This window comes from Anabrus simplex, chromosome 2 (genome assembly GCF_040414725.1).
Source record: "Anabrus simplex isolate iqAnaSimp1 chromosome 2, ASM4041472v1, whole genome shotgun sequence".
NCBI lineage: Eukaryota > Metazoa > Arthropoda > Insecta > Orthoptera > Tettigoniidae > Anabrus > Anabrus simplex.
In genome coordinates, this window is record NC_090266.1 from 1,088,564,884 (window position 1) to 1,088,591,339 (window position 26,456).

Here is a 26,456-nt window from a genome sequence, read left to right on the forward strand (position 1 = left end):
CCATTAAGTGGTCTGGTGATTCTGTGCTAATTGTTAAACTGATCGTTTAAAATTAAATTAGCACCTGCTCTTGATAAAAAGAATTATTCCCGACTTCCTTGTAAAGGCAAAATGTGAACGAATGTGCCAGTGTTTTTGATGAAAGAGATGTGGCTGCCCTCAAACAATGTCAGCTAGAGCGTGGAAAATAATGAATATAAATCATGCATTTAAAGGGGGCAGATTTAATGACAGTTACTGCTGCCCAGTGACATCTGTGGTTCATGGTAATTATTTATTTTTGAGAAACATTTTGTTATGGCTAGAGAAGTTGAATTATGTTGTAGTTCCAGGAGAAGGTGAAAAGTCAAGGAAAAGAAACTAAACTCAAATCAGATACTCAGATTTGATTCATATTGTTAGTACTGTACTAGAAATAGTTGAGTATTTATTAACTTTGTTAAATTTCATATAGGCCTACGTGTTGCTAAGTGAATTTCAGACAGATGATTTGAAGGCTAGGTTCGGATAGTATCGCCAGATGAGTGGAGCTTGTGATAATATTTCAGCTGCACAAGTGATGAACGAGAGAAAAACTGAAAACAATTAGTATTATTAAGGCATTTTCTGCTAAACATTCTGACATACAAATAAAAGACTTATAATATGTCCGGGTTTGAAGGAGTTATTCATGAACTCGATAATGTACACATAAGCAAAAATTATATTTTCAGCATTATGTACATAGGAGAGGCTGTGTGTGTCATAAATTACTTATGTATTGTACCAGTAAAAGATATCCCGACCTAACTGATGATTTAAAAGAGCACGGATGAAAAGTTCTCAGGGCAATTCCTAGGTAAAATTACCTAGGCTTTGGTACAGCAGGATAGGTCCTATCTACAGTGAGTGAAGATTTCTTTTAAAAGTTAGTTTATTCAAACCTATAGGCAACTTGAAATTTATATCACCATGGTGCAGTGAATCGCCATCTCCCGAATCACCTTCTCGATTGGTTCTCCAGGCAGACTCGTACTCCCAGGTCCTCTCGTCACCCTGGAATTGAACTCGTAGTCCAGGATCCTCTCGTCATCATGGAATTGGACTCGTACTCCCAAGTCTGTTCACCAACGTGGAGTCGAACCAGTACCTCGAACCTGAAGGTCTGCTGCGATCTCGATGCGGGGCAATCACTCGTGGTTAACTTTATACGAGTGTCCACAGTCGTACAGTCCCCCCGACATGTTCAGAATCACTTGACACCAAAGACTGACTTCAATATTGATGTAGGCGCACAACACAAAGTTTGAAGTGTGCCAAAACTTCACTCGACACTTGCAGATAGAAAATATTGAATGTCACTTTAAAAATTGAAATCGGAGAGCATTGATTTAAGAAATAAAAGAATAGAACACAGTTCATGTTTTTTTTTTTTTGCTATTTGCTTTACGTCGCACTGACACAGATATGTCTTATGGCGATGATGGGATGGGAGAGGCCTAGGAATGGGAAGGAAGCAGCCGTGGCCATAATTAAGATACAGCCCCAGCATTTGCCTGGTGTGAAAATGGGAAACCACGGAAAACCATCTTCAGGGCTCCCGACAGTGGGGTTCGAACCCACTATCTCCCGATTACTGGATACTGTGCATGATATTATCCTCATTTTTCCGTATTGAAATTCAGTTAAAGTAGAACAATAAAAGTTTGATTTCCACCTATTCAGTACTTTACAAGCAATTATAAAATTAGGATCTCATCATTATTTTATTGCTAAATTATTAAAAACATAGGACATGTTTCGTTCAATTATTGAACATCTTCAGCTACATACATTTTTAACAAGGTCAAAATCGGTAATACTATTCTAATAACCTGCAACTATTGTTTACTGCTAACAAATTTAATCATAATAACTATTAAAATACTTTTGAATATAAAACATTATATATTACGTCATCATTGTTAAAACAATATTACTATTTGTAGTGTTTGATATTTTAAAAATCTTGTTCTAAATTTGAATACAATGTCATAAGTTAGTCAGATATAAATACATTTACAATCTGTTGAAGTCGTTGATTATCTTAAAACTATCAGTTGGATACACATTAAAATCTTTTTGCTAAATGGCGCGAGCATTACTACATCTTGTACTTTATGAATGCAAAATCTTGGTGCTCTCTCAAAACAGTTGAGTTTGGTTGTGACTAATAATCTTTTCATCCAAAAATTAACAAAGTGAAGCACACTGTTGATTATTATGTATTAATTTGTCGTATTTCAAATCTTTAATGTCTAATTGTTCAAATTCACGACTTGCTTTTAAACTTTACCGGTGTGGAGCAATTCTTCAAAACTTTATCATGAATTCTATCAAATAGAGACAGTCCAGTTATGATGATAAGTAATTAGTAACTTACTCGAATTTTACGAAAGTAAGTTTGTTGACATCTCTGTAACAGGAAAATAATTTTGTTAAATAATCTTAGATCTTATTCAAAGTTGAAGAAGCTAATGTTGAAGGATCAGCACTTACCCTTTCTACTTCTGCCTGTATTTACATTTGTGCACTCAACTGTTTGACGACTACTTGTGCTCCTCGTGTTGTATGTGTGTCTCTGTATCTGCAGGGTATTGGGAGGGGAGGTAACAGAGGGCGGCGTTCTAGCGAATGACGTGATTCTTGGAGGGGAATGTTCAGAATTTGTGTGGAGGGGTGTTTGTATATTCGTAGATTGACTGTTATTGTTATTCAGGATAAAATTGTTTGTCAGTTTTGTATTATTGAGTTTGAATGTTTGTATTAACTTCGGAATTTGTTCTATTAATGGGTTTTTTATTTCTATTTCATCGTTCAGATTTTTATCTTTATTGAAGTATTTGTCTAGGTAAATATGTATGTTCTCTAGCTCATTCATTAATTTTCCTTTATCGACCTTTCTGATTATTTTTAAATCCTTTTCTATTGTGGTAAAATGGTGTCCTTTTTCTTGCATATGATTACTCATTGCGGAAAATTTGTTATGTTTAGCTGCGTTTACATGTTCCAAATATCTAGTTATAAAACTTCTGCCAGTTTGGCCAACATACCAAAGTTCAGGAATCTATGAACTAATTTGCTCAGAATGTGGTTTCTCTTATGTTGGCCAAACTGGCAGAAGTTTTATAACTAGATATTTACATTTTGTAATGTCTTACTGAACAATTGTAGTAAGTTAATAAAGCAAAAGTTAGGTGATGAAGGCAAAAAAAGTCACAAAAAAGAGAAAATTGGACTAGCTTGCTAATAAGGAATAAATGAAGATTGGATTTGTGTTTTACATCCTACAGTTAGTAAATATTCTTCTAAAAATTTAAGGTTGTTTATTTTTATCCTTCTTCTGTATACAGCTAAAGCAGAAAAAATACTAATGATGGGCTATCCCTCGTAAACGAGTATGATTGTCTTCCTGAAGAACTTAGTTTTTGTGAGATCTTAAGTGACTGTAGAGGCCAATCCTAGAACCGCAGATTTTTCCACATTTTTGACACACATTTGTTCTGTTAGGTACTGGCTGTGTAGTTTGGTTTTCCTTCATGAGCTTACGCTGTTTTCTTGCATTGTGCTTGTCAATTTCTGTTCTCCACCTTTCTTGCTCGAAGCGCTGAGTTCCTTCCCAGACATTACGATGCCAGACTGTGCGGTTAGGTGCCATAGTTTCCCTTCATTTGACACATTTCCATGTTGGTTTTAGTGCATCTTTGTAACGCTTTTCTGGTCTTCCAAGTTTTCTATGACCATCCTTTAGCTGGGAGTACATAATTTGTTTTGGGAGATGGAATTCAGGCATGCGAACGATGTGGCTTGTCCAGCGAAGTTGGTGCTTGATAATCATGGCCTCAATTCTGGTGAAGTTAGCTTCTTCCAGAACACTGATGTTAGTGCGTCGATCTTGCCATTTCACCCTCAGGATCCTTCTCAGGCAACGTTGATGGTTTTTTTCCAGGCATCGTATGTGCCTCCTGTAGGTAGTCCACGTTTTGCATCCATATGTAAGAGATGGTATAACGGTAGCTTTGTACACATAAAGCTTGGTCTGAGTGCTGATATTATGATTATCAAAGACTCTTACCCGAAGACGACCAAAAGCCATACTAGCACATTTGAGGCGGTGTTGAATCTCATCATCAAGATTTGCATTTGCTGAGAGATGGCTGCCAAGGTATGGGAGATGTTCTATGTTCTTCAGAACTTTGCCTTGGACTGTGATTGTAGGACATTTGGAGGTGAAGTTGGGTGCAGGCTGGTAAAGGATCTGCATCTTTTGAATGTTACGGCTTAGGCCAATACTTGTATAGGCTTCATCAAATACATTTAAGATTGCTTGTAAATCTTCTTCAGAGTTTGCAAGAACAACATTGTCATTAGCATAATGAAGTTCAATGATGGATGTGGTGGAATTTTTGGTCTTGGCTCGTAGTCTACTGAGATTGAATAAACCTCCATCAGTCCTGTATTCAATTTCTATGCCTGTTGGTAGTTTCCCATCAACAAGATGAAGTATAGTCCCATCAAATATTGAGAACAGAGTGGGAGCTATCACACAACCTTGCTTCACACCTGCTGTGATTTCAAAATTTTCTCCAGGGTTATTGTTGACAAGAACCATGCCCTTCATATTATTATGCAGCAGTCTAAGAATATTTATGTACTTCTGAGGACAGCCTATTCTTGCTAAGATCTTCCACAGGGCAACTCTTTTAACCAAAACAAAGGCTTTGGCAAGATCTACGAATGCCATGTACAGAGGTAGATGTTGTTCTTTGCATTTCTCCTGCATTTGTCTAGCACAGAAAATCATATCTGTTGTGCTGCGATTGGGTCGAAATCCACACTGAGTTTCAGGTAAGCAGTCTTCAGCGAGAGGCATCAGACGGTTAGATAGAATTCGAGTGAGTATTTTCCCAGCAATAGACAGAAGGATAATTCCACGGTAGTTACCACAGTCAGTTCTGTCTCCTTTTTTGAAGATCTGTAACTATCAGAGCATCTCTGAGATCAGGAGGTATTGTTTCAGTGTTCCATATTATGACTATGAGCATTAGTGTATGTTCAGAAATAATTCATCCACCTTCCTTGAAAAATTCAGCAGGAATTCCATCTGGTCTGGCAGCTTTATTATTTTTGAGCTGTTTAATAGCATTTTCAACTTCTTGTAAGGAAGGAACTTTGCCAAGGTGAGATTTTGTAGGTTTTTGTGGAATTTTCAAGATTTCTACTATGTTGATCTCTGGATCCTTGTTCAGCTGTTCATAGAAATGTTCTTTCCATCATGCATTAATGGAATTGCTGTCTTTCAGAAGAGTAGAACCATCCCTAGATTTAAGAGGGTTTAATCCTTGAGCTGTTGGGCCATATACGGTTTTTATCATGTTGAAAAAAGTTCTAGTGTTGTTAGTTTCTGCTAGATGTTGCATTTCTTGAGACTTCATCGTCCACCAACTGTTTTTCAGAACACGGGTTTTCCTCTGAACATCTGCTTTCGCTTCTTGATATTCTCGTTTCTTAGAGAGTGAACTAGGATTGATCTGCCAAGCTTGTGTGCTGCTCTCTTTTTGTCTATTAGAGTCTGAATTTCTTGGTCATTTTCATCAAACCAGTCTTGGTGTTAGACCCTAAGGTTTCCTACCCATTCTTCACCAGCTGATAGTATTGCAGTCTTTAGTGTTACCCAGTGTTCTTCAGTGCTTTCAGGATATTCATCCGGCAGTTTATCACGTAGGAGTTGTTGAAATTTTGCTGTAGTGCTATGATCCTTGAGATGGTCTGTGTTCATTGTAGGTCTCGTAAGTTTTCTCCGTTTCCTTCGCTGCACGTGGATGTGAAGGGTCATCGTAGACCGTGTAAGTCGGTGGCCCGTCCAGCAGTCGTCAGCACTTGGTAGAGCCTTTGTGATTAACACATCGCGTTGGTCTCGGGTGCGTACAATTATGTAATCAAGTAGATGCCAGTGTTTTGACCGTGGATGTTGCCATGATGTTTTAAATTTATCCTTTTGTCTGAAGAGGGTATTAGTGATAACTAGATTGTGCTCTGAGCACTTCGTGAGTAGAAGGGTTCCATTAGAGTTGCAATTCCCTACTCCCTCTTTGCCAATTACTTTCGGCCATAGCGTTGAGTCTCTACCAATTTGCGCGTTGAAGTCGCCCAAGAGAATGATTTTGTCAGCTTGGGGTATTCTTGTTAGAAGTATGTCAAGTTGGCAATAGAATGCTTCTTTTTCATCTTCTTCACAAGTGAGGGTCGGGGCATTGGCACTAATTACTGTAACTCGTTGATTGTTGGTAAGCTTGAGGCGTAAGCTCATGAGTCTTTCATTTAAGCCAGAAGAAAGTTCATCAAGGTGAGGGACAAGTTCATTTGCAATGGCAAAACCAACACCATGAATGCGGGGCTCATGAATGCTTTTACCTTTCCAGAAGAAAGCAGAAAAAATACTAATATTTACAGTTAATCACAGCTAGGAAAGAAAAACTATAATTGGAGGGGGGCTAAATAACAAAGTAGAAGCCAGCGGCACCATGTATTGCTGTGATGTCACAGAAGCAGCAACATGGCCTGTATATCTAGTGTGGCATTGCTAGAAGACAACAGTGAGCACCAATTGGACAGTTAAGTCATTTTGAGTGTGGCCTTATAGTGGGATTCTGAAAGGGTGGCTGGATGTTCCACAGATTTGTCAGTCACTCAGGGTGTGATGTGTCAGGGGTTCGTTGGTAGTGGAGTCAATAGGAGGCAGAAGGTTCCCACAGCTGCCTAGTGCCACCTCACTGCACCGATGAGTGCGCAGACAGATAGATCTTTTGGGCTGCGGTGACTGACAGAATAGCAACCACACATGCAACCAGAGCCAGTGTGGCTCTCATTGTGTCTGCATGAACAATAAACAATCTATTGTCGGCAGTGAGTTTACATTCTCACATTTCTCTGGCATGTTAATACCTGCTCATCATTGTGAACGTCTTCAGTGGTGTCGGGAGAGAGTATATTGGAGAGGGATGAGGGTTGTTTCTGTCTTGGACAAAATGATGGAACAGTCCATTGTGTATTTTTGCTCTTCTCATTCTACTGGATCCACACATGGGATTATGGTAAAAGGGGCCATACACTACCCATCGTGATTGCCTCTGGTATTCATTCGGGTTAGCATGATGAGTGTATCATATATTCATGAAGTCAAACCTGTCCCCCGGTTATACCTTGACACACTGCAAGAACCAATCTTCCAGAACAAAATTGCACATCCTCATGTACCTAGGGCTACGCATCATCAAGTATGCATACTCCCGTAGCCTGTTAGATCTCCAGAACTCGGTCCCATTGAACATATGTGGGGCACCACGGCACGCTGTCGAGCCCAACCTTGGCAACGACCATCATCCAGCTATGCCAAGAAGTAAAGAGAACATGGGATACCAAACCCCATAGTAACATTCAGAATTTGTACAGTAGTTTACATGCCAGGATTGCTACATATGTGGCCTTTCAAGGTGGTTATATAGTTGTCCGATGAAATCGCTCCCCACTTCTTCTCCAGACTTGCAGATGATTACCTGAATGATATAATGTTAATCTTAGAAAAGCACAGTGTGCCAATTTCTTAGCTGCCAATGCGCATGATCTGTAGCAAACTGCAGTCTCCTCCTGTGATGTCATCTGTGCAGTGCAGGCACTTGAGCAGGTGTTAGGATCTTAAATTGGCTTTGCAAAGCCTTTTTCTGACTGTTTGGTCACTAGCTCCTCCTCCAGAAGCCTGCTGTAGGTCCACATCTAGTGCTCGTGCTATAACATGGCAATCTCAGAGAGCTTGTAGAACCGAGCAAGTGGCTGCTTGGTTTGGGTCACATAGCTTTTGGCTTGCATTCGGGAGATAATGCTTTCGAACCCCACTATTGGCAGCCCTGAAGATAGTTTTCATTTTCACACCAGGCAAATGCTGTGGCTATACCTTAGGTAAGGCCTCAGTCGTTTCCTTCCCGCTCATAACCCTTTCTTATCCCATCATCATCATAAGACCTATCTGTGTCAGTGCAACATAAAGCAAATTTAAAAAAAAAAAAAAAAAAAAAAGAAAAAAAAAAAAAAAAAAAGAAAAGCTGCTTGTAGATGCAAAAAACAATCCTGCCCTAGGGTTGTTTTCCTTTGGCAACAATTGCAGTCTCCTGGAAACATTTTCACTAATAGCAGATCATATTCTGAGCAACTCCTAGCATTCTGGCAATATACCCTTTGTGAGTAGCCATCTTGAAGCAGTGTAAGTGCATGAATGGCTTCATTTGATGACAATTGCCTCTCCTGTTACCTACTGGTCTGCACAATGAGCCATGACTTGTATATACTACACTTCACATAGACCAACCTTCGCACACACTTTGAATTGAGGCACTTGTGCCTTTGTAAACACTACACTCCACATAGACCAACCTTCGCATACACTTTGAATTGAGGCATTCATACCTTTCAACTGACACTGACATCTCCCAAGCACCCAAGGGACCCTGCAGCCATCTGTTATGTAAGCAGGATGTGTTATTGCTGTAAGAGTCCAATCCCCATCCCACTATGCTTTTGTACAATGTAGTTAGGAACATTCAAGCACATAACCAAATTTCATTTTCGAGTATTGTATAATAGGATAAACACAGTGACAGGTCATCATCGGAAGAGAGAGCAGTGAAAACTTCTCTGCTCCTGACAAGCTTGTCTCTGCGTACCAGCTTTATCAGGAGGGTGGGCTTCAGCATTCATTGAGGGGCCGTCTTCACGGATCCTTAATCTTGATATGGGTTTATAAGGAAGCCAGATAAACATAAGGAAAGCTGATGCAAAGAAATAAAGATGACTGCAGATGGTCTGAATTTATACTTAGCTTTTTCTATCTAACTGTATGGGTACATATATTACACCCATCAGATTGAGCCTGTTTGGAAAATAATATTAATTTTATTCAGTATTACATGTGAATTGCCCTACAACTGATTTGAATTCTAAAACTGCAGTATATTTTAAACTTCCAATGAGTTAGACAAGAAAACTCAAGTTAAAAAGAGAAGGAAGATACAGAAATGTCTACCAGAAACCCCTCAATTCGTTTTGGACCCATCCAGATAAATGAAGAATGAATACCTCTCAGCGAATGATGATTCGCCATTGCTATATTTTTAAAAGTAGTGGGATGTAATATTCAGCAAATCTGCTATATCTGATATTAATTAACGAAGATTTTGTGAGAACAGGACACTAGATTTTACCACATTAATTTAGGAACAAATAAAAATGTTAATTGAATAACAGATAATTAATCACAAGTAAGTGCGCAATATAGAAACAGGTGTGGAAGGTTACCACCATATAGTGACCGCATGATCAAATCCGCGAAAGGATATATAACTACGCGAGCCATTATAATTATGCAGAATTTGATGGTCGATTCTTCAGTCAGAGCATATGAATTGAAAGGCCATGAGTTTATTAATTAAACGAGACAGACAGTGAAATGATACAACCTTTATTGTAGTAAAGTGACGCTCTGTAAAGTAGGAATCCCAAAGCAGTAATGTGATATTCTGCCGGAACTGTACCAAGCTAGCAGACAAGACGCTTTTCGCAAATCAGTCGTGTCCAGATCTATCTTCGTATTAGATGTGAATTGAAATTGCTCTGCATAAGTGAACGGTTATACTACACTTAGAGTACATTTACATGTTCTAAGTATGGGACAAGGTCCTGCAGTGCTATGTTTGAGACAGCATTGTCTATTTTATACCAGTTACTTAACTAATATAAATTGGATTTTGAGGAACAGAAACTAATTATGTTAAACTGGAGATTTTATCATTTGTAATGACAATAATTTGAAACTTGTTACAGTCTATTGCTACCTTCAGCAGTTAATGACAAACAGTCTCACAGGCGAGAAGGAATCCAAGTTTCAACTAACACTTCACTTTCAGTTATTTGTAAGAGGCGAGCCGAGAGTTGGCAATAAACAAACAATAGAGCTACTGTTGTATTTAGTCAAGAGGCGGCAGGAAGTTGGTATTTCAAGCACAGGTAAACGACCTACACAAAACACTGCAGAAGGCGACTTGGCGAAATAGATGGAGAGGCTTGGAACAGTAATATCTGTGTGTGTACGAGGAGAAGTAAAAGCTGACACAAATAAGTATTGCAGTTAGGATAACATTTGCGGTACAACACATGAGAGTTAGTACGAGGGAAGAGTGTGTAAATAACCTACTGTAATACAAGTGCGTAATATTGTATGTAATCAGTGTGGAGTGTGTTAAATTTAAGACGTCAAGATTATAAATCGTGTGTTAAATTTAAGGCGTCAAGATTACAAACTGTGTGTTAGATTTAAGTTAATATAAGCCATGATTGGATACTGCAAGATAATGGAGATGTGTAATCTTCCATTTACTATGTTCTAATTTACCCACAATGGAGGCCAGCTGACGATGGGAGAATGAAGTTGCGACTATGTGAGTACGTCATGAATTCATAATAATCTAAGATGTAGCTTAGCTGAAATTGTATATTTACTTATGCAAGTTGTCAATGAGAATGTTTAGTCAGTGTTTTATTTAATGTAGTCAGGAGCACAGTCATATTCTTGAGAGATGTTTTTTGTTATTCATGCACATTTATTATTATTATTATTATTATTATTATTATTATTATTATTATTAGTAGTAGTAGTAGTAGTAGTAGTAGTAGTAGTAGTAGTAGTATATTTTCAATCCAGGTTAACAATGTTAATTTTAATGATTATGTCTGGCTTATTTTTGGTATAAATGAGGTGCCATAAGCACATATTTTATGAGATGGCAGAATTGAGTGTGCTGTAATTTATTTTCAGGGTAATAATAATTTTTGATGTTTAAATAACCAGCAAAACACGCCAGGGAAGAGCATTGTAATATTTATATGAGTCAATTAGGAACTTTTATTGTTCTACGGTCTTGATGACAAAAGGTTTTTTCAGTTATATTCCTATTTCACAGAAATAATCCGTGATAACCAATTGGGTAGTTGCACAATGTTGTGTGTAAAGGAATTATTTAATTTTGTTGGAAAATACGATGTTGAGTGACAAGGTTACTAAGTATTGAAAGAGGTCCAGATTAATAGTAGGAAATCATCTTAATGGAAGGAGAAGAAGAAGAATTTATTTACCAGCATTTTGGAGCTGAGGGAAATAATACCTGTACATGAACCAGCCGATGAGCTGGGGGATGAAATGGCAAGTTAGTGTTCACCGATAAATAATAAAGACCAAGTGATAGATCCAGAAACCTAGAGTGGCGCAACATCGCTAGTTATTAAAATTACATAGTTAAGCCGTTAGTTGTGGTAAATTTATGTCATGTATCACGAAATACCCAGTTGAGTTATTAGGATATTTGAAGATAGGATTTTCATTATGACATTGTTTTTTATTATTATTAATTGAGTTTAATTGACAGTGCTCTATACATGTTTTTGCCATGCTGTTAGTAATTTATTTCATTTTTATTCAGTAACGCAATTTAATGTCACATTTGCTAGGATTGAAGATAGCCATGAAATCAATATTATTTATGGTCATGGTTAGCATTGATTTTAGTGATTTTATAATCCATGGACACTGAAATCAGTGAGCTGCATTGAAATATACTTCTATACTACCTGATATTGAATTATCATTGTACAGTTATGTGCGTGGATAATTTGCATGTAAATAATTGAGAGCAGAGTAGAGATAGGATGTCTTTGTTTTTTCAGGTGTGTTTATATTATTTGATTTTGATAGTAGCCGACATTTGACTGTGACTCCATTGTAAACACTAGTCTAATTTCTTTATTAATTTGTTTGAGTGAGAGAGTTACCTTCTCTATTTTAGTTGAAATAGGATAAGAAGATGACTTGCTTAAAATCCAGAAAACAGTGTCTAGCAACAACATCAACAAAATGATGTGTGTTACTGAACTAGTATTTTGTGAATTCAGTTTTATATGAATAGTGGAATTTTATGTTAATTAACAGATCTTAGTTCAAGCAGTTCAGTAACCTCTGGCAAATAAATGTAAATTGTAAAATTTTACAGAATGAATTTTCTTTACACTGATGTAAAAAGGTTGATTTGAAAAATGATTTTTGAATAATTTAAATGACAATCAAAAGTAATTATAAAGGGAGAAATGACTCCATTATCCTTGAATGTTCTGAGTAATCAAATTTTTCATACACATGGTAAGAAATTAAGGTTTACTTCAGTGGCTTTTTTTTTTTTTTTTTAATGACACATTTTTATTATTATTATTGCATTATCATTGTAATGTTTATCTGTTTATGATAAATGTCAGATCAGTGATAATTGTCAAGTTTGAATACCATCAGAGTACAGGGATCCATGTATTTGGAAAGGAATTAAATATTTTAATGAATAATGTTGTCAAGAATTTTTTTTTTTTTTTTTGTAACCTATGGGAGGTTCAACAGATGAAACAATCAAGTGTTATTTGCTGATGGAATTTCATAGCTACATTTTCATTTTTATAGCTACTGCATTTGATTTGGTCATAATTTCATTTTCTTGGTTTTAGTAAGGGAGATTACATATTCATTTTCTTTGATTGTATTAAGAACTGAATTGAAATTGGAACGTGGTCCTTAGCAGGCCTTATCGGAAAGAAGAAGAAGAAAATGTCTTATAGCCAAAATTTAAAAATCAGTCTGTGTCAAAGTATATTTATTTAGTAGCTAGTTAACCTTGATTTAGTAATCCCTATTTGCACTCAAAGGTGACTTGAACTGATTACTACACTGAGAAGAGTCTCAACGTTGCTATTTGTTGTACGTCGCACCGACACAGATATGTCTTATGGCGACGATGGGACAGGAAGGGCCTAGGAATGGGAAGGAAGCGTCCGTGGCCTTAGTTAAGATACAGCCCCAGCATTTGCCTGGTGTGAAAATGGGAAACCACGGAAAACCATCTTCAGGGCTGCCGACAGTGGGGTTCGAACCCACTATCTCCCGAATACTGAATACTGGCCGCACTTAAGCGACTGCAGCTATCGAGCTCGGTTCTCAACATTGCAGTAAGTATATTTTTAGGTAGCAGCCGAGGCAAGAACATGAACCAGAAGTAGTCACTGTAGCTCTACAAGGATGCAGTATAAAAGAGACAGCTCATTTGCTATCAATGCTATGCTTTCATATGCCATACTGTTTTGTTTTTTGTGTTAAGCTCTGCTACTACATTATTCTAACATCCCTTGTTCGGTTGCAAGAATTGGAGTAATACCATGATTGACTCGCCTTTCTGTCTATAATCGTAAGGAATGATTATATACTGGGTGGCACAAAAGTCAGCTCCACCTAACATACTATGCAACCGTTAAGACAAAGATTGTTCAAAGTGCCTTGTTCAATACGTTTCATGCAACGACTTACAGCTTATTCACCATACAGGACATAAGAGGTTTATCTTTATTAATGGCATGAAACGCATTTTCAATGGGTATTCTCAGTTCATCTACATGTTTTTGGCATTACAAAAAAAAAAAAAAAAAAAAAACTATATTCTTCACAGTCCCCTATAGACTGAAAGCACATCACAAGATTGTTGTGGCCAATCAATAGTCCCACGATGTCTGTTCCACTCTATGGATGTTTTATCTAAAAGGTTATGAACGTTCAATCCAAAGTGTGGTGGAACTCCATCATGTCGCCAAACGAAATGCCAAAAGTGATTGTTTTCCAGCTCGGGTACTACCTAGGTACAAAGTTCTGCAGTGTTTCTAAATAAGCTACTGAAGTAATTGTTTCTCAAAATAAATAAGGTCCTATTAATACAATACCTGAAATTCCTCCCAGACAACAATTCTTGGAACATTGACCTCTTTCTCCATTATCTGACGGTGGTTTGTGTTGGACCAATAAAGACAATTATGGCGATTAATTTGTCCATTTGACTTGAATTGCCTCATCTCTCCATGAAATTGATCGCCAAAAATTTGGATCTGCTTCGTTCCAGATTACAAACAATTCACAGAACTCAAGTCTTCTGTCATAATCAACCTGATGAAAACTGGGAAGTAAGTTTTGGTGAAAAGTCTTGAATTTTACATCTTTTAAGATTCTCTGCATTCTCCTTCAAGATATGCCCAACAGAGCACATGCCTTCCTTGTTGACTTATAAGGACTTGCTTCAAATTTATGAGCAACCAATTGAGTTTTCCTTCGTTACGGACATTACATAGCCTACCGGATCTTGATGCATCTCTAATGTTACCTGCTCTTTCAAATTTGAAGTAAAGTTTTCTCATATGTTGTAAAGTTGGTAACGGTACATCGAGAAACCTCGTACTAAAGTCGTTATGAATTCTGGAAGTTTCTTTGTCATACTTCCATCATAATTGAAGCATACAAATTTTTTGTTCATTAGTACAGTTTTGTGCCCATTTCAATGAACATTATACAACACAAGAGAACAAAACACAGGTTCTACTCACAAGGGAACATCAGCAATGGTTAAGTCTCCGATCGCGATGTAACTTGGAAAACACATTGAGGTACACGTAAAAAAGATGTCACCATCAATTTTGGGTGCAGACATTTGTTAGGGTGTTAACTAAGGGGCCTAAAAGTTGCAACATTTCAAGTTCCACCCGAACAGCGATGAATACCTGCTGGCCAATACTAAGCCGGCACACTGCCTGCCTAGTGCCACACGTCTGCACCTCCTCCCCTACCCCGCCCTTGTGGTTCACCACCGCACGTTTCCCTTCTCCCCGCGCCTGCCCGTCTGCTTAGCTGTTGAATGGGACCGGCACTATACATTGCTTCTTCTCGTACAATAATTATTGAAAGCCTTTCAATAATGTTCCTTTTCATATATATTGATAATAAATAACCTAGACTAATATACCCACATTTTATTCAAATGTTATACTTTCATTCCTGCTAATTCCGGTGAGCTGTCACATTCATGTGTACAACCCCGAGTTAAGCACCGTCGGGTGTGGTCAAACGTGGGATGGGTTACCGCATCCGACTTACACTTAAATGATTATTTACTTCTACAACTATTTTTAAAGCTGTCTTTAGTGTCCTTTAGAATGGACATACATATGAAATTAATTAAATTAAATCATCCACCTTTAAACAACATTAAATATCTTTTTATTTAAAGATATTACGTGCCCAGGAAGAGGATCTCAATGAATGAAATGTGATTCGGTACCTCAGGATACCAAAACCTGGTTACAGATCCAGACCTTCTTTTTATGTCTTTAAAATAGCTCTGAAAAATAAAATAAAAGTAATTGAAATACATGTTGTTATATGTATATTCATTGACGGAAACAACGGAAAACACAAATATTTGTTTTAAAAAAACAAACAAGAGAGTTATTGGTATCGACATATCAGACGGTGTCCACCTCCATAGCATAACGGTTAGTGATATTAGTTGCAGTCTTCGGGGGCACGGGTTCAATTCCCGGTACTGCCAGAAATTTAAGGATGGCAGGAGGACCGGTCTGTGGTTGAAATGGTACATGCAGCTCACCTCCATTGGGGGTGTGCCTGAAAAGAGCTGCACCACCTCGGGATAAGGACACAAGTTAATTTTTTATATATCAGACGGTCCAGTGCTGAAAACTAAAACCTAAAATTTCACATGCAGCGCAAAAGACCATGCTTCAATCTACGTTATTACGGCCTATGTTATGCAGTGTGACATCACCCCGTGAGCGTCAAAACCTATTTCAAAACAGTTGACTGCTTAACGCTCACCCTCAATCGCGTCATAAAGCTGCAGCTCGCGAAGGTTCAGCGGACCTTCTACACTGTGCCTTCCGTGATTTGCTGAAAGATGAAAAATAATTTTTGACATGCTCATCGACATTACGCTTAAGGAATCTTCACAAGCGTTTTTATAAACCTTTCAGGAAAAGTAAACTGACAAATACAAAATGGGGATTGTAAAGGAGAGCTATGAGGAAGGCTGATAGAGTACGCAAAGAATAGCGCGGGCCCGTTCAACAGCTATGCAGACCGGCAGGCGCGGGGAGAAGGGAAATATGCCGTGGTGAACCAAAAGGAGGGGGTGCAGAGGTGTGGCACTAGGCAGGCAGTGTGCAGGCTTAGCATTGATCAGCAGGTATTCATCGCTATTCGCACGGAACTTGAAATGTCGCAATTTTTAGGCCCCTTAGTTAACGCCCTAATGAATGTCGGCATCCAAAATTGATGCTGACATCTTTTACGTGTACCTTAATGTGTTTTCCAAGTTTCATCGCGATCGTAGACTTAACCACTTCCGACGTTCCCTTGTAATCCAGAGAGTCAGAAACTCCCTAATTCAAATTCAACATCACTACTGTAAAATAGCTTACTGCAGGTTGTGAAGTGTCCTCAGGTAGGGTTTCAAGCTGCAGTTACTCAAAGTTGCAAAGTGCAGTACCATTAAGATTCTGTGGCATGTGTCTAGTCGAACAATACTCTGACTAAAATGTAGAGAATGCTTATTCCTAAATAAGAGGACAACTTAAGTTTAGGTTCCTACTAAGGGAACTAGTTATACTTGGGGATCATTTAGTACGCATAAGCATGATGTTCTGCGTAACTTCGAGTTCAGAATAATTATTTAGATCTGGGAATAAAATACCCTTTGAGATATAAGAGAATTCAATTAATAGAACTTCAAATTATAGAAATTAGATAGCACATAAAATATGTAATATTCCATGATGAAAATCCCTTTAAGATATCAAATTTTTGAGTTGTAGAAGTACGCCTATTTAAAATCATTGTTGTAAAATCTTGCATTTGAAGTGGAACAGATGTGAAGAAATAACTTAAGATTTCTTGTTCTTGTTTTACTACATGTTGTGATTGTGTCTCTTATAATGATATGGTTAAAAGTTACATTTGCTATTTCCATGAGGTATTAAATCAAAAGCATACATTTACAAGAAAAATTGGATAAATTATTAGAATATTAGAAGTATTCAATCTCTTATGTCATTTCAATCATGAAATTACTGGCAATTTGCCGTTGTGTTGTAACGGGGCTTACAAGTTGTTCTGCGACACCTTTCCAAGCTAGTGTCAAAGAAAAGTATTCATATAAGTGGAGGTACCTATCTACTCTAGTGCCCTGTCACTGCATTGTCCTAAAAGGACCCTTGCAGATGTCTCAGTGGCACCTAGCCGTCAGCATCTTGGAAAGATGTGGCAATCCAACTGACAAGCTCGCTATTCACACAGGGGTGAAATGCTGGTAATTGCACTATTGAAATACTTGAATAGCTTTTTATATTCGCAGTTGGCAAAATTAAATTATTTTGTGTCCTATGTAATAAACCATTCTATTAGAAACTAATTGTCTGAAGACATTTTTGGGAAATAATCACAGATATGGTACTTTTGACATTATAATTGTGAGAAACTTATACTAAAAAATGAGAATTCTAGTGTTTTGAACATAATATTGCTGTAGTCACGTCCTAGTTCGTGAACCATGGGCAACGGCTGAGTGGCCTAGTAAGTGGTCCTGAGAGTCGGGATACCAGTTGCTATGGAATGGGAGTGGGCATCTCGGACATATTCTGAGTCCTGGTCCTCCTTGTGCTCAGGCGGCTAGGATTATACAACCCACCGGTGGTCCATAACCCGTTAGAGGAGAGATCCTCACTTGGACTATGTGCAAGTAGGGTAGCATCCTGCTTCATGAATTTACCGAGCTCAGAACATTTTAAGCAAGCCTCGGACCTATGGAAGTAACAGAGTCCCACTCCCATTTGACAGGCGAGGGACTCCTTGGAAACAACTGGGCGAACGAAATGGAATTCGATGGGGAGCTATCAATATTAATGGGGCTTATGGAAGAAAGAAAGTAGAACTGGCTGAGTCAGCAAAGAGGATGCATCTGGATGTGCTAGGAGTAAGTGATATTCGGGTAAGGGGAGATAACAAGGAAGAGATAGGAGATTATAAAGTGTACTGGATGGGTGTTAGAAAGGGAAGGGCAGAGTCTGGGGTAGGGCTCTTTATCAGGAATACCATTGCACGCACATAATTTCTGTTAGGCATGTAAATGAGCGAATGATGTGGATAGATTTGTCAGTTGGAGGAATTAGGACTAGAATTGTGTCTGTGTATTCACCATGTGAGGGTGCAGATGAGGATGAAGTTGACAGGTTTTATGAAGCATTGAGTGACCGTGGTCAGGGTCAACAGCAAGGATAGAATAGTGCTAATGCGCGATTTCAATGCAAGAGTTGGGAATAGAACTGAAGGATACGAAAGGGTGATTGGTAAATGTGGGGAAGATATGGAAGCTAATGGGAATGGGAAGCGTTTGCGGGACTTCTGTGCTAGTATGGGTTTAGCTGTTACAAATACATTCTTCAAGCATAAGGCTATTCACCGCTATACATGGGAGGCTAGGGGTACCAGATCCATAATAGACTATATCTTAACAGACTTCGAATTCAGGAAATCTGTTAGGAATGTACGAGTTTTCCGGGGATTTTTCGATGATACAGACCACTATTTGATCTGTAGTGAACTAAGTATCTCTAGGCCTAGGGTAGAGAAAGTGAAATCTGTCTGCAAACGAATAAGGGTAGAAAACCTCCAGGACGAGGAAATTAGACAGAAGTACATGGATATGATTAGTGAGAAGTTTTGAACAGTAGACAGTAAGCAGGTTCAGGATATAGAAAGTGAATAGGTGGCATACAGGGATGCTGTAGTAGAAACAGCAACGGAATGCCTAGGAACAACTGTGTGTAAAGATGGGAAAAGGCAAACGTCTTGGTGGAATGATGAAGTGAGAGCAGCTTGTAAACGTAAAAAGAAGGCTTATCAGAAATGGCTCCAAACAAGGGCCGAGGCAGACAGGGATTTGTACGTAAATGAAAGAAACAGAGCGAAACAAATAGTTGTTGAATCCAAAAAGAAGTCGTGGGAAGATTTTGGTAATAACCTGGAAAGGCTAGGTCAAGCAGCAGGGAATCCTTTCTGGACAGTAATAAAAAATCTTAAGAAGGGAGGGAAAAAGGAAGTGAACAGTTTTTTGAGTAATTCAGGCAAACTCATAATAGATCCCAGGGAATCACTGGAAAGGTGGAGGGAATATTTTGAACATCTTTTCAGTGTAAAAGGAATTCATCATGCTGGTGTTGCGAACAGCCAAGCTCATGAGGAGGAGGAAAATGATGTTGGTGAAATTACGCTTGAGGAAGTGGAAAGGATGGTAAATATACTCCATTGTCATAAAGCAGCAGGAATAGATGAAATTAGACCTGAAATGGTGAAGTATAGTGGGAAGGCAGGGATGAAATGGCTTCATAGAGTAGTAAAATTAGCATGGAGTGTTGGTAAGGTACCTTCAGATTAGGCAAAAGCAGTAATTGCACCTATCTATAAGCAAGGGAACAGGAAGGATTGCAACAACTATCGAGGTATCTCATTGATTAGTATACCAGGCAAAGTATTCACTGGCATCTTGGAAGGGAGGGTGCGATCAGTCGTTGAGAGGAAGTTGGATGAAAATCAGTGTGGTTTCAGACCACAGAGAGGCTGTCAGGATCAGATTTTCAGTATGTGCCAGGTAAATGAAAAATGCTACGAGAGGGATAGGCAGTTGTATTTAAGTTTCGTAGATCTCAAGAAACCATATGACAGGGTACTGAAGAAAAAGATGTTCACTATACTGGGGGACTATGGAATTAAAGGTAGATTATTAAAAGCAATCAAAGGCATTTATGTTGACATTTGGGCTTCAGTGAGAATTGATGGTAGAATGAGTTCTTGGTTCAGGGTACTTACAGGGGTTAGACAAGGCTGTAATCTTTCACCTTTGCTGTTCGTAGTTTACATGGATCATCTGCTGAAAGGTATAAAATGACAGGGAGGGATTCAGTTAGATGGAAATGTAGTAAGCAGTCTGGCCTATGCTGACGACTTGGTCTTAATGGCAGATTGTGCCGAAAGCCTGCAGTCTAATATCTTGGAACTTGAAAATAGGTGCAATGAGTATGGTATGAAAATTAGCCTCTCGAAGGCTAAATTGATGTCAGAAGGTAAGAAATTCAACAGAACTGAATGTCAGATTGGTGATACAAAGCTAGAACAGGTCAATAATTTCAAGTATTTAGGTTGTGTGTTCTCCTAGGATGGTAATATAGTAAGTGAGATTGAATCAAGGTGTCGTAAAGCTAATGCAGTGAGCTCACAGTTGCGATCAACAGTATTCTGTAAGAAGGAAGTGAGCTCCCAGACAAAACTATCTTTACATCGGTCTGTTTTCAGACCAACTTTGCTTTATGGGATCAAAAGCTGGGTTGACTCAGGATATCTTATTCATAAGTTAGAAGTAACAGACATGAAAGTAGCAAGAATGATTGCTGGTACAAACGGGTGGGAACAATAGCAGGAGGGAACTCGGAATGAGGAGATAAAGGCTAATTTAGGAATGAACTCGATGGATGAAGCTGTACGCATAAACCGGCTTCGGTGGTGGGTCATGTGAGGCGAATGGAGGAGGATAGGTTACCTAGGAGAATAATGGACTCTGCTATGGAGGGTAAGAGAAGTAGAGGTAGACCAAGACGACGATGGTTAGACTCCATTTCTAACGATTTAAAGATAAGATGTACAGAACTAAATGAGGCCACAACACTAGTTGCAAATTGAGGATTGTGGCGACGTTTAGTAAATTCACAGACGCTTGCAAACTGAACGCTGAAAGGCATAACAGTCTATAATGATAATGATAATGTATGTATGTATGTATGTATGTATGTATGTATGTATGTATGTATGTATGTATGTATGTATGTATGTATGTATGTATGTATGTAATTAGTAATTTACAATATTGTTAAATTAATCACCCAATCATTAAAATATTTAATCACTTTATCATGCTATCATCATGAAGGCTTTTTCCATTTGTTGGCTAAATATGGTGTTATACTTTGTAGCAATAATCTCATAGTGGAATTCGGTTATATTAGAAAATTTAATGTTTTGTTTAGCATAGGGTTTACTACTGAGGAGGGTGCCTTGTTTTATTCCAGTTTTGAATTTTGTTACATTTGAAATTAAAATGCTCCATTGAAGTGTAATGGACTAAATTAGTGTGACTAACAATCTTGTGTATGCTGTTTTGGTACAAAAATCTTGTTATAGTAAAATATTTAACTGTTATTATTTTCTAGTCCTATTGTAAATTGGAAATTCATATGAAAGAAACTGAAAAGATAAGGAAGTGTGATGGACTTGTGAATCTCTTATCTGAGATGATGGGTTCTGTTCATAGATTTTGTTTGCTCTGTGCATCAGGTAGTCATATTTAGAACTTGGATATTTGGAAGTTTCAGGGTCAATTATTGAAAATCCACAACCTGTTTCCAGTCATTTGACCAGGTCAGGGATGAAATTAATGAAGCCCCCATCTAGCGCCGAGGACAGGAACTGTACTGGCTATCGAAACTATCACGTTCCTCTGGCTTAAAGATTAACACGTTAACGTTGACATGTACATTTGCTTTTTTCGTGGTATACTACGGAAATGTGATATACATATTTCAGGTTGTTGTGGGCTACGGATGTGCATAATTTCATTCATAGATGATAATGAAAGTCATAATTTATGTTCAAAGTTACTATTTTTGTGTCCCGCTATTGGAGTGACATATGTTTATTAGGTTGACAATGCAACAGGGAAAGCACGGCATTTTTACCTTTGTTGTCGTGGAACACTGTGCTCTGTGTTGTGAGCTGTTGATTTACATGCCTTTCAACGAGTTCCTTGCAATTTATAGTTTTGTGACAAGAATTTAATTCATGTTATATGTGTTTCTGTGTTGAGTAAGCCATGATTACCGATAGAGAGATAGAAGAAGAACCTGAAAAGTGTTCAAATGCAGAATCAAGTGATGTTGACTTCAGATTTGCAATGCGATGCCACCTTTTCTGAGTCGAAATTGGACAGTAGTTTCTGTAGTGAGGGACACTAGCAAAGAATCCGGTGCTGCATCGTGCGATGATTCAACCATATCACCAGCCAGTGACAATTACTGGGGAACGTTCTCAGTTTTGCAGAAACATTTTTTATTCACATGTAGCCCTGATTTAAAATTTCGTCTGAGTGCTAAATCTCGGTCAGTTGATTTGTATCGTGCGGTAGTTACTGATGATATCATCAATATGATGGTGCATGAGACCAATGAAAATGCAAGGAATGTGTTGCAAGGGAAATGTTTGAGTTGGTGGAGTAGATTCACTCAATGGACTGATATCAATATTGTGCTGACATGAAAAGTTCTTAGGCTTATTGATGTGGATGGGCTTAGCACAGTTTCCCAAACTACATAATTATTGGTCAAGAAAGAACAGACTGTATAAAAACTATGTTGGGGGTCATGTAATGAAGCGGGAAAAGTGCTTACTAATTTTGCGTTTCTGGCATTTCAACAGTGAAGCGAACAGAGGTCAAGACACGTTGTATAAAATTGCACCTCTTGTTCTAAAGCTCAATAAGAATTTCAAAGAATTAAATGAGCCAAAGAAACATTAATCTTTCACAAATCTGTGATCCCCTTCAGGGAAGACTAATATTTTGCCAGTTTATTCCAAAAAAGGCTCATAAATAGGGGGTGAAGGTATTCAAACTATGTGATACAGACGGCTATACTTACACCACAAAAGTGTACTGCAGCAAAGGGACAACTGCTAACCCTGGACTACCACATGCTACAGCTATTGTGATGGAACTTAAGGATCCTTATTTAGACAGTGGATCAGCTTTGTTTGCAGACAATTTCTACACGTCTGTTGATCTGGTGAAGAAACTCCTAGCTAGACACACTCACCTGGTTGGTACCTTGCAGAAGAATACAGTTGAGCTTCCACCAGGTCTAAAAGAAAGAGTCAAGAAAGGAGAAATGGTTGTTAAGGAATCACAGAATGGTATCCTAGCACTGAAGTGGATGGACAAGCAAGAGCTCACTGAGCACCAGGTAGAATTTGTATCTTCAGGAAAACATGATGAGAGTAACAGGGAAATTTTCAAACCATCCGTAGTTATTGATTATAACAAAGCAAAGCCTGGCATTGGTGTATCTGATCAGCTATCATCCTATAATACATCCGCTCAGAAAACTGTCAGATGGTATCACATGGTAGTGACGGAACTACTAATTGGAACAAGCTTTGTGAATTCATGGATTGCATTCAGAAACTATCAAACAGTGCCAAAGCTGCAGAAAATGTCCATCACTACCTTCAAGGAGCAATGTGCTCTTGAACTGATGTGCTTGTTGGATGAAGTAGAAACACCTCGTCACAACTGTGGTATCCATCTCCTTGTGGAGACGGAAGAAACTGAAAAGGCTGGAAATTCCACATGGAAGAGAAGGAAATATTGCAACATATGTTACAAAGAGCTTAACGAAACTGGAGGTTGAGAGGCTGCAAGGAAAGCAAAGAAAGTAACGACACACTGTAAACATTGCCTGGACAAAGCATTCTTATGCAAACCTCACTATGAGTTGATTTACAAGTGATGTGTATCTTGTAAAAACTGTTATCCTTTTATATCACTTATACTATGTCATAAATTCAATGACTAGCATGATATATCTTCATCTGTGTTTTCTTTTGTAATTTTAACTTTCCTTAGAACAGTGGTTCCATTGATCTAATAATAACCGTTTCTGAAGTTATGTAACAATAGTATGTAAGAATAAAGCAATAATAGACTCCAGTCCACATTATTTTCCTTGCCGTTAATAATTGAATTCTGATGGTTGCATACGGGGTGACAAATGCTAGAGAAATTCCACTCTCTGTTGCACAATGCACAGCATGCTGAGAAAGGAATGGGCACCACGGTGCACTCTGTGAACACATTACGTGAACAAGCAATGCAATACAACAGCAAATGGTAGCGCTAGTTTCGTGCGACAGCCTAAAGTTGTGAGGCCTGAACGCACTACCGTGTCACCCCATGAGGGATGACAAACGATATTTTGTATGAGTGTCCGTCAATCCACAAGGGGTGACATCGTTTCCAACGTGTTAATGATTGACAATTGAAATGAAATGATATTGGAGAGCGTTGCTTGAATGAATATTGACAGAAGAAACCAGAGTACTCTGAGAAAAACCTGTCCTGCCTCTTCTTTGTCTAGCACATATCTCACATGGAGTGACCAGGATTTGAACCATAGAACCCAGCAGTGAGAGGCTGGCAGCTCTTAGGGCCAGTTATTATTTTGCCTAATTTAGCCTTTGCTGTATTTTATAAGACTTAGCACCTCTTTTTGCCTTTTGCAGCTGTACATTGATTTATGTATTCACTTTTCCCTGTTATTTTGGTATGATACTTTTTCAGAACATGAATGTGGTATTCTAATATTCTTTCATCTAGGAATGTAATACATACAGTTGGTAATGGTGAGATATCAGCAGATCACAAGTTTTTCATCCCTTGTAAATACAAAGAAATTCCTGGTATTCCCAAGACTACCTGAGCCTCCTAATGGTCTAGTAAATACTCCATATAGGATGTTGCTTACCTTTTCCCGCAATCACCCTTTCCCCTCTAAGCCTCTGTTCCAAAATAGCCTGTCTGTCATAGATTATTATAGGGTTTGATTTTCTGTAAACATGAATTGCCAGTAAATGCAGAGTAGAGATGGACGCAGTATGGTGAAGGCAACATACTTCCATTGCTAAACATAAATTTATACATCATGTTCTTGTGTAAGTGTGTGTAAATATTAATATGGTTTTGAATTGTCTTTTTAAAAAAAATATGAAGTGCTTATTTTCCATATTTTGCCTGCTTATTTTGGCAACTTTGAATGCCCAAATTTGGGCTGTAGTCATATTAATTGGAAATAGGTTTTCCTTGCCCTTATCACCACCATCAACTCGTCCTCCTTTTTTGGTGTTCTTATAGCTGAACTTACTGTCGTAATTTCTCTTTGCAGATTTTTTTTGACAACTATTTACACGCGGTATGCTGCAGATCACTTCCTTGTCAACTTTATATCAATGGTGATAGTGGTACTGCCAAAATTGCCACAGTTCCATGAGGTGCGCTTGTTTGGAATCAACAAATACTGACAGCTTTATTCACTGCAATAGAAAAAGATAGTCAAGACAAGATCAAAACATAGTGCAAAGTTAATTTATTTTGTGCGTTGTGCTTGTCTGAATTGAAGTGTTTCTATTAGTTCTTAAGGTTGTGCTCCAGAAGACTGATGGTGTTTTGAAAGGTGTTTTGTAACAGAGATTACTATTCCTTACAGGATGTAAATGTATAAGGTATACTTTTAATGATTCCCTTGGTATTTTTGTATTGAAGAGTGATTAATCCTCCTGTCCATAAAACATTAAATGTGTCATAGAAATGTAGATATAATTCAAAGAATCTGTTGGACAAATGTGATATATTATAGTTTTCTTAATCCAAACTTTTACTCTTCTTAAAAAACACTCTTAATTTAATTATTTAAAATACTTCTCCTACAATCCTGTGTCCATGCTGTAAAGTTAATGCTGTATACCTGTACCTACAATGAGATCTTTAATGTACAGTATAGCATATCTATATTACTACTGCTTGAATTTCAGGTTAGTACATGTACACACTTCGATTTTTATATTTTTGTTAGAACATATTTATTTCAGTTCTAGGCTATAGTGGTATTAAACAGGAATTTTGTGTATGACTTTTCTGCTAAGGTTTCTGAAACTTCCTTGTAAGTGCTCTGATGATTTTTCAATTTATAAGGTGCTAATTGCAAATGCTTGCACCCATTCGTACATATTGTCATATTGTGGTGGTGTCTGCCATTTTATTCTGAGATTTTGGGAGCTATTTATAGTATTATCATTCCCAATAAAATTTCATATCATCGTATGTGAAGTACCTGATAGCCAGTAAGCCAGCAATTACCCAGACGACTCGAGATCGAATCCATATGTTCCCCGATGAGTGAAGCTGAGGCAAAGTGAAGAGCAGAAGAACCCTGAGAAGAAATTTTAGTTACAAGTGGGTATTTATTCCCCAACTCGGGACTGGTATATAAGTGAAAGGAGAGGCCCTCTGATATCTCCCAGGATGCCTCCAGCCACTGCTGGAAACCTCATGACAATTGGGGTCTGAGAGCGTTCTGGGCATATCCAGCTTCGGGACTATTCTGGAACCACTGGCATCCCTATTTAAAAATGGCCAGATAAGTCTGGAGTAGAGTTCTGTCAAAGAGTTAGTGCTATTTAAGTGAGTGCTATTGAGGCGTGTTGTGTGCGAGCACTGGGTGGAGTACTGTAAGGAAAATAAAAAAGAACCGAGCAAACATAACCAACAATGAGTGGATAGAGTAGGTTAAGGGATTATTATGGCGTCATGATAGAT

General features: G+C 38.1%; 1 protein-coding gene across 2 annotated transcripts in view; it reads left to right on the forward strand.

Annotated features, from left to right (window-relative positions):
- ORMDL (Orosomucoid 1-like) overlaps positions 1–25,485 on the forward strand; it is a 76,037-nt gene extending 50,552 nt beyond the window's left edge. For both annotated transcript variants that reach the window (XM_067142049.2, XM_067142050.2), the window contains exon 4: positions 25,027–25,485. In XM_067142049.2, the coding sequence (XP_066998150.2) occupies positions 25,027–25,162 (136 nt within the window). In that variant the 3' untranslated portion in view covers positions 25,163–25,485. The remainder of the gene's footprint in view (positions 1–25,026) is intronic.
- Positions 25,486–26,456: the final 971 nt, after the last annotated feature.